Genomic DNA, 12447 nt, shown 5'->3' with positions numbered 1-12447 from the left:
AATAGTCTGTGTGCTCTGGGAGTGCAGGGGACACAACTGGGAGCTGGATGTGGTCTCTCCTGGAGACTTGACTATTTCATGAACTCTGCACTTCTCTCTGTGCACGATGAGGTGTTCTTAATTCTAACCACTTGGCTAACGGACCTGTCTGATTTCTAGAGAGCCCGGAGAGTGTCTGGTGTAGCTTCATTGCCCTCAAATCATACAGAGTAACCCAGAGTGCTCTTAGAAACATGATTCTAAGTAAAACTGACCCAGGTTTAATTCTATAGATAGACAGTGGTGGCTTCTGCTTAGCAGACTGTATGGAACATGCTCATATCTCCCAAAATGATAAGGTGGATATGACCCTTGAGAAATTATTTCTAATATTAAACTGCGTAGTAAGCCTTTTCTTAATAACCATCAGTCTACTCTAAATTTGATCAACCTCAAATGCCAAAGGGGGAAATGCATATGCTGCTGTGCTAGTCAGTTGCCTAGGGAACCCATCACTCTGTTGGCCAAGGGATGTTTTCTTTTTACTCTGCTTATTGCCAAACCAATGATGGCTGCACACACAGGCCAATATTGTAATATATAAACCGCTTCTACTTTTTACCCCAGGCAAGCCTTGTCTCTAGACAAATGAGTGTGTGCATACATGTACACATACATATGCACACACATCCTTCAACACTCTGACTCCACTCATGTACAAGACTGTTGTGTGGAAGCGACAAGGCAGAAATACCCAGTCGCATACCTGCCACACATAACTGCATACTGAGACACCCAAGCCACGTCCAAATGGATATGACCAAAGGCCAGGGGGAGGTCCAAGAGGGGCTGGATAACTAGGCAGACAGAAGCTGTGCAGACAGAAGGAGGAGGGGCACTGTGCAGGGGAGGGGGACAAATTGATCCCAGCAAGAGAGAAGTGTGTATGTGACCTTAGGAGCATGTTTTACTTTGTGGCTTGCTCTCCCTTCTTAGCTTCAAAGAGACCTGCTCTCTGAGCAAGAAGAAGAAGACCAGGAGGGAGGAGCTGTCAGAGAAGAGGATCCGGGAGGAATATGAAAAGCTGGGAGACATTAGGTAAGAGCTACACGGTTCCCCTTCCCCCGACCCAGTGGGACAGGGAAGGGAGACAGCAGCCTTGTGCCTAGAGTCCCCCACACTGACAGAACTTTCCAGAGCTCTGAATCTGAGCATTCAGAAGGTGCTGTTTAATGTCAGAGCCATGCTGGCCCAGGTTCCAGTGACCTCCCCCCCCCACCACTTCTGTCTCCAGAGTCCAAGGTATGGTTGGAGCATCTACAAGGGTGGCTGGAGAAAAATCGACAGAAAGCAAGCACAGCCACCCACAGGGTGTGCTAGGTTCCTTACAAAGCCAAGACTCCTGTGTTTCCCAGGGGAGCCACAGATCCAGCCATCACTCCCAGGGAGCTGGGGGCCTTGGTGTTATATTTAGAGCATTCGACAACATCAAATGCAGACTTAAAGACATGAGAACCAAGATGTTACTGACAACCTCAGGTGCTCTCATCGGTAGACCCACAGTGCCCAGAACACCTCCTATCTAGCGCCCTGTCTCTGTCTCCTCTCTCTGAGTGCTCCCTATACAGAACTGAGAGAGAGAGAGAGAGAGAGAGAGAGAGAGAGAGAGAGAGAGAGAGAGAAATTTTATTTCTTAAACCATTAATTTAATTTATAATGAATAAATGTCCATGGCATCTATAAAATATAGGAAAATATAAGGAAAAAGTAAAATGGTAAAATTATGTCCTAATGTTAATTGTTAGCATCCTCCCTGGGAATGCATGTATTGCGTGTGCATGTGCTGGGGTGTGTGTATGTGTGTGTGTGTGTGTGTGTGTGTGTGTGTGTGTGTGTAAAATTATGTGATTAAACTGGGCTTATGATCCTAATTAACTCCAAAGGCTGAGGCAGGAGGGTAAGCTCAAGACCATATTGGGCAACTTAGACTATATCAATTAAAGTCAAAGAGTGACAAGGATGTTAATTTAGTGATAGAGTACTTGCTGGGAATGCACAAAGCCCTGGGTTCAAGCCTCAGTACCACAGGATGTGCATATTATAAATGTATGTATATATGTGTATTCATATATATACATGTACATATATATACATATATATACATATATATAATGCATATATTTTTATAAGGTTCATACTGAACATAGTTGTAGATCCTGTCTATTTTCACTTAACCTTCTGCTCTGATTATATCCCCATGTTATTGATTCTGCTGTGGCAACATGACTATCACTGGTTAGATCTCATTTTAACAATTACACCAAAATCTGTTCATTGTCATGGACTCTCATTGGATAAGCGTCAACATGGCTATTCCCATTTTTCATAGGTAACAACTCACTGTACATTGACAGTGATTGTCTCAGGTGATGGGAACAACCCAAACAAGATATATGGCAAATTGTTGAAAACATTGGTTGGCAGCAGTCAGTGATCCCATGGGCAGATTCCGAAGGTGCTCACTGTCTGGCACTCTCTGGAGAGGCTAAGATTAAGCTGATGTATTCATGCTGCTAAAGTGATTTCTCCACCCCACCTACATTTCTCCAGGGTTCTGTTGTCTCTAACATCCTGTGAGTTCTTTCCTAATTCGCTGCCAGCCATTCTAGTGCTTAAGGAGCGACTGTGTTTTATGTCAGTGGCAGTCTGAATAGGAGCTTCCAGAAGCCACGTGAAAAAGCTCTTAAGTTCCCAGTCCCTGAGTGGATCTTTCTGCTACCTTTGACAGCTACCCTGAAATGGTGACCGCCTTTTTCTTCATCCTGATGACAGTGCTGTGGTTTACCCGGGAGCCCGGCTTTGTCCCCGGCTGGGACTCTTTCTTTGAAAAGTAAGTGATACTGTCTCCTCCCGAAGCCCACCCTCGCTCCTCAAACTATAACCACAGGTTGCACAAACCTAGGAAGCATTTTGCCCCTGAAAAATCTATTCTTTCTAGGGAAGTGGCAGTATGGATAAGGCCAGGAGAGAACACAGTGTTGGGAGTCCCTGTCTGGGGTTGGAACCAGGGGCTGCCGTTTACCAGTATGTGACCTTAGTCATCTTACATACGCACTTGGAGCCTTACCTAATCCTAGGATGCTAAGAGCAGGAAGGGGGTAACCCTATAAAGTACTAGCTCTACTGAGACTGTGACCTCGGGTCCGAGGCCTGCGGAGGAAGAAGCTACCACGCAAGGTACACATAGGTTTCCCCACTCCCCACTGTGGATTCATAAGCTCACCCAGCATCAACATTGGGTGCGTGGCCCACAGGAGAGAAACCCATATTCTGCTATTCTCTAAGTAATTCTGATCATTCCCAGAACTCAAGGACCTGGCAATTTTACACTAAGACTCCCTTTAGGGAGGCTGTCTCCAGACGGTAATCCTGCCCACGAGTCTGCCATAGCGTGGCCCAACAACTGGCAAAAGTCAGATTGCCGTCACTGCTGTTGTGTTGTGGGTAGAGGTGCTGTGTCCCCACAACCTTTCCTGAGACTGTGTGGCTCTCGGGGTTCCCAGCTCTCTTCCTGCTGCCATCTCTTTGCTAGGAAAGGTTACCGCACTGACGCCACCGTCTCTGTGTTCCTTGGCTTCCTGCTTTTCCTCATTCCAGCGAAGAAGCCCTGCTTTGGGAAAAAGAGTGATGGTGAGACCCATGAACATTTTGTGCTTGTGAGCAAGATGGAGCGGGGGAGCATCCTGAACTCACTCTGGTTCATTGACAGGATTCTTTTCTTCATAGAGGGCTGATGGCAGAGGAGCTGATGCCCAGGGACAAAGTTGGGCAGAGGGGCTTCAGTCAAAGACTACCAAGTCGGAATTTTCAAAAGACACTTTCCAAGGCCCTTCAGCCTCAACCCAAATAGTCGAGCTAGCTCCCAAGCCCTGCGATTTACCAGTTACAAATCATGCCTCTAGGGGCAGTGCTGCTCAACTGTGCATCTTGACCCTATTGAGTGGGGATGAGGAGGGGGGGTTCAAATGATCTCAACCCCTTTGGGGGTCAAATGACCCTTTCATGGGGCTTGCCTAAGACCATCTTCATATTGTATATTTGCATTATGATTCATAACGGTAGCGAAATTACAGTTATAAAGTAGCAAGAAATCTAATTTTATGGTTGGAGACCAGCACAACATCATGAGGAACTGCTTCAAGGGGTCACAGCGTTAGGAAGGTTGGGAACCACTGCTCAAGGGACTTCTCTGACTCCACCTCTTTCTATCTGTGATGCGGGAACAGGCCAGGACACCTCCAAGGGGATAGAGCCCATCATCACGTGGAAGGACTTCCAGAAAACTATGCCCTGGGAGATCGTCATTCTGGTGGGAGGAGGCTACGCCCTGGCTTCTGGCAGCAAGGTAACTAGTTGGTTCTCTTCTTGGTCAATTATTGGTCCAGAAGCTTCCTACAGAAGTCCATCACAACCCTGAAGGGCAGAGTAGAAGTTACTGAGGAAGAGCCTAATGGTCACCAAGGCCACACAGCAGGACAGGTGCTGTTTGTTCCCTGGCCATCTCAGCTAGTGTCACCGGTCACCGCACACAGACACTGATACCTCCTTTGCAGGGCCCACGCTGTCACAAGCAGAAGGAATTTGGGGGTTTATAGGCATCTCCTTTCTGGGGTCTCACAGTACTGACAGGAGGTAGGTTGTAAGGGCTCGCTGGGACCCCAAATGACAATGCAGTAGGTTGTCCCTCTGTCCATCTATATGCCTAGACCGAGCCTCTCAGAGCCTCTCAGCTGACATTGATAGAGGGTGGCTTGAACCGCTGGATGGGATGGCTCAGCCTGGAATCTTTTCAGTGAGGCTTGTGGGAAATGACAGAGGGGCCTCTGCCGTCAGCCCTCTGTGATGAATCCTGTGAACGAATCAGACTGAGGTTCAGGATGCTTCTCCCACCATTGTGTTTACATGCACTAAACTGCTCCAAACTTGGTGCATTTTAAATTTTAAAATGTATGTGTATACGTGTTTTGCCTGTGTGTATATATGTGTGTGTCCCTGGTGCCTGCAGAGTTCAGAAGGCGTTAGATCCCCTGAAGTTGGAGTTAGGGATGGCTGTGATCTACCGTGTGGGTGTTGGGAACTGGACCCAGGCCCTCTGCTAGAACAAGTGTTCTTAACAGTTGCGCCTTCTCTCCAGCGCCAGCCTGGTGTGCCTTTGTGCATTCCTATGTCACCAGCAGCAGCCAACCAGACTCCTACATGGGGAAGGAACCTCGGGGGACCCTGAAGCCCGCCTTCCTCCCCACTGACTGTTCCCTCCAGGATAGTGATGGGGAACTCCCCACACAAGAATCGTTACTCATTTCCAGACAAGTTTTATTTATTCTCTGTCTGTCATCACTGTTGGTTCTGGCTCTGTTTTTGGGAATTCTAGGTAATAATTATTAAAGTATTAAATAGGTGCTATTGAATTTTTTTTCCCAACTAAAACTCCTGAGCTTCTTTAGCCATTCTCAGAGGTTACACTTCCTGACCTCACTACAGCTGACCTCAGCTGTATTTAAATATGGTCCAGGGGTGGTCAGTCCACTGGATGAGTTATGTTAGGTCGCCCTCCTCTGCCTCTGATGATCCAACTGCAGCTGCATAGGAGTTTTTACGAGGTTTCCTTGGCACGCATGTCAGAACTAACATTGAAACTGCAATCACGTGTGACTCTTATTCTTTGCATCAGTAGCCACGATTACATCTCTATGCCTTCAGCATCCCCTGTATCTATGCTGTCAACCTTTCTAACTCTATGTTCAGAGTTTAATATTGATTCATATTGAATCTCAGTTATAAGTTTGGCCTGAGCCTACTTTTTCTTTTTTTTTTTTTTTTGGACACCACAGTTCAGTTCTGTTTCTATGAAACCTTTTGACTCAACTAGTTTTTGGCTTTTTTTTTTTTTTTAAGATTTATTTTTTTATTTTATGTATATGAACACACTGTAGCTGTCTTCAGACACACCAGAAGAGGGCATCGGATCCCATCACAGATGGTTGTGAGCCACCATGTGGTTGCTGGGAACTGAACTCAGGACCTGTGGAAGAGCAGCCAGTGCTCTTAACCGCTGAGCCATCTCTTTAGTCCCTGACTTGGCTAGTTTTAATTCTAGAGCAAGTCAGGTGAAATCTGCGTCATTTCTACTGAGTCGAAAGCTACCTCAGAGTTTTGACACTGGTAAGGAAAATCCCACCACACCAAATATTTTTAAAAGCAAAGTTAAGTCTCCATTTGTTGTGCTTTGTCTAACTTGGCACCATAATTTATTAATTTATTTAAAATTTTAGTATCGAAGATTTCTGTTGGAAAAGTAATTATCATTAGATTATTTTACTCTAGCGATAAATACCATTTGGATAGCATCATAAATAAATCTCCATTGTTTCCAAAAGTGCACCATTTCTAACTCATCCGGTGGCCCTTCCTGACCTGCCTTTGTGTCAGTCTCGTGGTGTAATCATGGGTTGTAAGAAGGAACAGTGAGGACTGCTGAAGCCGGCAAAGAGCTATTCAATTAACCGACGCCGTCTCCACGTAATGTGTATGCCTCTCCCCGAGTTCTCCCTGCACCTCAGCTAGAGCAGAGAATTCTGAAGGCCTCTCTGGTCACCACTTGTCTGTGAGCTTGCCTTGATGTGGTGAGAGTCCCCGGAAGTCCGTGAGCTCTCGATGACTTCAGCAACAAGAGCTTGCGGCCCCACTGTGCAGTGGTCTTTAAGCTTGAAACTGTGGAACATCCTACCTTGCTTTCTGCACACTCTCCGTTTCTTTATTGCCTTTGCAGTCTCTAGGATACTCTATGAAGAGTCCGAACATGTCAGCCACAGAGAAGAGAAAGATGAAAAGTGCATACGTGACCTAGGATATATCTGTACGGAAATCCGATGCCATGGGAGAGGCATTACATAAAGTTAGGAGACTAGGGATAACCCTCACCACCGTGCCGGGGCTGCAGAGCATGGGGTTGTCAGATCGGGGGGGGGGGGGGAGGGGGGGGGGGGTTTAGGGGGGGGGGGGGGGGGGGATGAGAGTCACACTCAAGTTCAAAGTGCCTGGTAAAGCCTTCCGGTGATGCCCTAGGAAGATCATGTGGCCAAGGTGGGTGGCTCTAACGTCCATGAGCAGGAAACCCAAAGATAGAATGTTATACAATCTCAAGACATTTCTGCGCTACTAAAGCTGATCTAATCATAAACTCAGCACGGGCTCAGACAGGGCAACTGAGGCCTGGTGCCCCACCTGCCTCACCCCACCCCCACCCCCAGCTAGGCATTCCTGACCACTCTGCACACGGATGCCCTCTGGAACCGGCTTTGACTCCCTCCTTCTCACTGTACCACCTCCTCCCACAGAGCTCTGGCCTCTCCACGTGGATCGGGCACCAGATGCTGTCCCTGAGCAGCCTCCCACCATGGGCTATCACCCTGCTGGCATGTGTCCTGGTGTCCATTGTCACGGAGTTTGTCAGCAATCCAGCCACCATCACCATCTTCCTGCCCATCCTTTGTACCCTGGTGAGTGGATAAGACTGGCAGATGGCCAGGCAGGGCCCCAAGCTTCGTCTAGGAAACGGTTTCTGTAGCTATTCCTCTCTCATTGTGAGCCCCTTTCAGTGGTTGGTGTTCCGCCCGAAGTTTAAACGGTGAATTGTCCTCAGATGGCGATTAGTAAAATAAAATTATGTCAAGGGTTTAGAAATACTTCTCAACATGAGAAAGCAGAATTAATTTATCTGTGGGTAGCCTGGGCTGCATAATGAAGCCATCTCAGGAAAACAAATATACAACAGTCACCAACTCCAAACATCGGCCTGATTCCATGGCCTCAGACTAGTCAGTAATGAGCAAAATAAGCCAGATCTTAGCCTGTTGACAAAGCCCCCAGAGTAAGGAACACACTTGGTGCTGCCCCTGGAAACATAGGACATGAAGGCCCATACCAATCTCCTACAGAATAATCCTTCCTGCTCTTGAAAATACCAGCTCACATCTCTCAGTTCAGATGTCCCTATCTGCCTCCTCTGTCACCTTGCATGTCGGCATTTGAGACTTTTTTTTTTTTTTTTTGGCTTTTCAAGACAGGGTTTCTCCACATAGCCCTGACTGTCCTGGGATTCTCTAGGCATACCAGCTTGGGCTTGGACTCAGAGATACACCTGCCTCTACTTCCTCCATGCCCTTCAAGATCTTGTCTTAAAACACTGCAATATTGAAAGCCATGGGTTCAAATCCCAAAGAGAACAATTAAACTATCTTCTGGGGCTGGGTGAGTCCCTCAGATCTCTACCCAAGGGATGAAGGATTCTTGCTTCAACTAGAGCCACTTATTCATGAAATTTTATTTTACTTTTTAAAGAAGGGATGTCTCAGCTAAAGAGTTAAAACTTCAAGAACCACTTCATTATGATGCCCCCTCCTCCTCAAAGCTCAAACATCCATCCTTGGAACTGCCTCAGAGTTTTAGCCCTTGTGGGCTGCCAAAAGCACTGTGTGCGCCAGAGGACAGGGGACCAACCCCAAGCCATCACATTCACGCACAGGAAATGCCTACCTATTCTCAAAGTTAATGCCGCTGTGGATTCTCTCCTCTAGTCTGAAACGCTGCACATCAATCCATTGTACACCCTGGTCCCCGTTACCATGTCAATCTCCTTCGCTGTGATGCTGCCTGTGGGCAACCCCCCCAACGCCATCGTCTTCAGCTACGGGCACTGTCAGATCAAAGACATGGTGAGCTACGGGTGCCCTCTGCGGGGGGGGGCCCATTCTGTGAGGGCAGGGATGGTCTCTCTGTGTGGGTTTTTCCTGGAGCCTCTTATTTCATAGCAGGCTCTCAGCACACTCTCTGGCGTGTGGAAAAAAAATGACTCTGGTCAAAAGGTTCTTGGTTGGCCTGGAAGCTCCAGGAATAGCAATGGGCTCTCCTCTCATCGGGAAGAACGCAGGCACAGAGATAAAGCTACCCAGGGCAAAAACCTTCCCTGGACAAGTGCTGATTAACTCACAACGAAGTACTGTATGAACCCGGGGTGGGGGTGGGGAGAAGGGATCTTGTTAGAGCAGGAGCCTTCTGTTCAGTTCTCACCCAAGCAGGGAAGCCCTGAAGCAAGAACACAACTAACATGCCTGCACTCCAAATTCCGGTTTCCAGCGGGCTCTGGGGAGATGATGGCTCTGAGGCTGCCTCTTAGTGTTGGACACGCCCACTTTCCACCGCGCAGCCTATAATCACGGCTCAACCTAATCCTCAAAGCTGACCGCAGGTCTAGGAGAGATTAAACTAATACAAACCACTGAGGCCCAACGGTCTGAAGTGGGGTCCAATCACCCCTTGCTGAGGTAAAACTATTTTCCTCAGCAGCCACACAAGCCAAGGAAGTTTTTGGAGACCTTTTCCACCATCAAAACTGCTCATCATTGGGCCAACTTCAGGGCGGGAGGCCATGGCCTTTCTTCTCCCACTCTTACTGCATAACCCTTCATCTGCTCACACTGTTTTGCCTCAGCTCTCCTGCCTCCCACTTCCCCTGTGTAGCTCTTGGGGGGGGGGGATGATCAGTGGCAGCTATTTCCCTAAGTAATTCCAAGGTACTCTGTATCCCTTAGCTATTCCTTGCAGGGGCAGGGGGATGGCTTGCATTCTTAATGTACATGAGCACCTAGGAGGCTCTAAGTTCCTGCTTAGGAGATCTCCTTGAGTTTAATGTATTTCCTCAGGATGTTGTTGGATGCGTGACGACATTCCTCGAAGCTGGCTTCCCAAGTAGCTCACAGACCTCCTAGGCTTCTTCTACTTTATGATGAGTGCTGCAGGCGAGAAGCAAAATCAGTCTTTCCCATCCCGCATTGCCTCCCTGCCTTTCCAGTCCTTCCCCCATGGGTATGACTTGATGAGGTAGAAGAGAGTCCTGGAAGCCATTGGGGGGGATTCAGAACCACATAGGGACAAGGCTAAGGCCAGGCCTGTCACTTAGAAACAGTCTGGATGCTGTGGCCTCAGAATGACCACAGAATGGCTTGTGTCCTGCAGGTGAAAGCCGGTCTCGGAGTCAATGTCATCGGTCTGGTGATAGTGATGGTGGCCATCAATACTTGGGGAGTTAGCCTCTTCCACTTGGATGCTTTCCCAGCCTGGGCTAAGGTCAGCAACATCACTGATCAGACCTAACAGGAACGGACAGTTACCAAGCACAGCCAGAGCGGAGCCATGGGCAAGGAAAACCACCAGGGGCACCTACCCCAGACCCACGTGCAGGCTATTCCTGCCACCAGATCCCTCCACCCGCCACCAGGCATGCTGGCTGTGTCTCCCTCCCAGCCTGCCTGCTTTCTTTACCACCAACTCTCAAGAAAGCCTACAGCTGCTCTCTCTTCCTGTGTCCGGATCTCTAACACTTTTTTGAAGACCAGAAAACACTGCAAGCCTCGGTGCCCTGAGGGGACGCCTCACAAACTGACCGGCCTCACTAGGTTTTGAGTTACCTGTCGTCCCTTCCTAGGAATCAGAGATAACCAGAGCACTCTGCCAGTGCAGAGCATGAGACCTGCGACCTCTCTTCTGGGAGAAAGCCTTACTTATGTTCTCAAGCATTTCTGTCCTATCTCTAGAAAAGGTAACCTCGGATCCTAAGACCTAGGGGTCCCCCACCCCACCCTGTGGCAATCTGTACTTTCGTCAGTCTTATCTGTCTTAAGTCTCTCTTCAGTGGTCCCCCCTCAGCACCCAAATTCCTGTAAAGAAATAATATCCTCCTTCAGAAAGAGGCTGGCCTGATTCCGCCAAAGGCAAGAGATGGAAACAAACCAACTGACCACCCTGAGACCAGCTTCTCTATGCACTGTCACTAACAGGAGATGCGACCGCCTCTCGAGTGTGGTAAGAGGAGAAAGGTTCATACCTGTCTTATTAGGAAGACCAAAACTAAAAAAATGAAGACCACAGTATTACTGATATTACACTTACTTCTCCATTTAATAACTAGCTTGTTTCTGAGAAAGCCAAGTTCTAAGTGGTACCCAAAGGTCTTGCCAGTCCTTCCTATGCATCCGCGAGCCCGTTGAGGGGAAGATGTGCCTTGGGTCCTTTACAGTGTACTAAACTCTAACTGCTCAATAAATGTCTTTGATGAATACTGCAGAGTGAGGTCTCCTCCTTCCTCCGGAGGACTACGTCATTTTTCCCTTTGGAGAAAAATGGGTAGCAAGATGCCAATCTCCATCCTGTCTGCTGTCATCCTGTGCTTCTGATTTCACTATCAGTTGCTGGCTAAATGTATCTTAGAAAAGGGGAGACCTCTGCCGTCACTCCATTGTTGTAACTGTTTCCATTCCTATTCTGTATATAAGTTTTATACCAGGCATATAGTCTTCTTGTGACAATTTATCCGTTAAATCAAATCTTTGGCCTACCAGGAGTCTGAGTTGTAAAGTTCCTTGTATGCCAGTCAACGCTTCCATGCTCCACAGAATGTGATCAGCCAGGTTTAACCAGGAATATGACTACTTCTGCGTTACTAATTAGCACAGCCAGTATCTGGCCAGTCACAACAGTGACAGCACAAGCCCAGACACGATGCCAATAACACAGCCGGATTGAAAGCAATGGCCTCTCTTTGCAATCTGCTTCAAAATGTTTCAAGTCGGGGTGGTTCTCCTATCTTTGGGATAGCTCATCCTATTTCTGAGCCGTAACAGAACTCTAAGGCCCTGCCTTAGATGAGAAGACAAGCAGAGGTGACATGATTTAGGGAATGGAGGGGGTAGTGAAAGAACATTTGGCTCAAGGAACAGTACTTGGAATTAATTTCCGGTCACCTTCAGCGACCTGAGTCTTCCTCAGGGAAAACCATGGCACATCCCACGGCAGCGGTTGCCTGGGTCTCCATGGGCCATACCTCCAGCCATCACTGTCTGGCCCGGTTGTGTTCAAGATCACCGCACCTTCTTACCCAACCCAGACTCGGGTCAAACATGACTGGCGGCCTTGAGGATGGAGAGGGTGGGGTTAACCTCTAGCCGGTCAATTCTAGCCCTCTGCTTGGTCAGATACTGAGTTTTGCTCTCTAGTATCACACAGAATTTGTGAAAATGCAGTCATCTTATACACCATCTCATCTCCCAGATGAAACGGAGGTGAGGATACCAAGTATGGCTACATCTTATTCTTGTAAGTTACATACCAGATTTGCTCAAAGCTGCCTTTGAAATCCCGTTAAGGCATCCGTATCCAAATGAGCCTTCAGTCGTCAACTTGACACATCTGGAAAGAAGGAACCTCAGCTGAAGAACTGCCCCCATTAGATTGGCCCGTGGGCATAACTATGAGGTATCTTAATTGCTTCTTGATGGAAAGGGCCCAGCCCTCAGTAGGCTGTGCTGTCCCTAGGCAGGCAGACCTAGGCAGTGTGCGGTAGCTGAGCAAGCC

At 48.0% G+C, this 12447-nt stretch overlaps 1 protein-coding gene across 1 annotated transcript in view; it reads left to right on the top strand.

Moving 5' to 3' along the window:
• The window catches only part of Slc13a4 (solute carrier family 13 member 4), a 40933-nt gene extending 29806 nt beyond the window's left edge, over positions 1 to 11127 (top strand). The window contains exons 10-16 of the mRNA XM_029535196.1: positions 976 to 1077; positions 2768 to 2869; positions 3572 to 3669; positions 4266 to 4384; positions 7377 to 7538; positions 8616 to 8753; positions 10054 to 11127. Coding sequence (XP_029391056.1) covers positions 976 to 1077; positions 2768 to 2869; positions 3572 to 3669; positions 4266 to 4384; positions 7377 to 7538; positions 8616 to 8753; positions 10054 to 10191 — 859 coding nt within the window. The 3' untranslated portion in view covers positions 10192 to 11127. The remainder of the gene's footprint in view (positions 1 to 975; positions 1078 to 2767; positions 2870 to 3571; positions 3670 to 4265; positions 4385 to 7376; positions 7539 to 8615; positions 8754 to 10053) is intronic.
• Positions 11128 to 12447: the final 1320 nt, after the last annotated feature.

The sequence above is a fragment of the Mus pahari genome, chromosome 2 (assembly GCF_900095145.1).
Source record: "Mus pahari chromosome 2, PAHARI_EIJ_v1.1, whole genome shotgun sequence".
In the NCBI taxonomy this organism is placed as follows: domain Eukaryota; kingdom Metazoa; phylum Chordata; class Mammalia; order Rodentia; family Muridae; genus Mus; species Mus pahari.
Note: the sequence above shows the minus strand (reverse complement) of the source record. Positions and strands in the feature narration are given on the sequence as shown.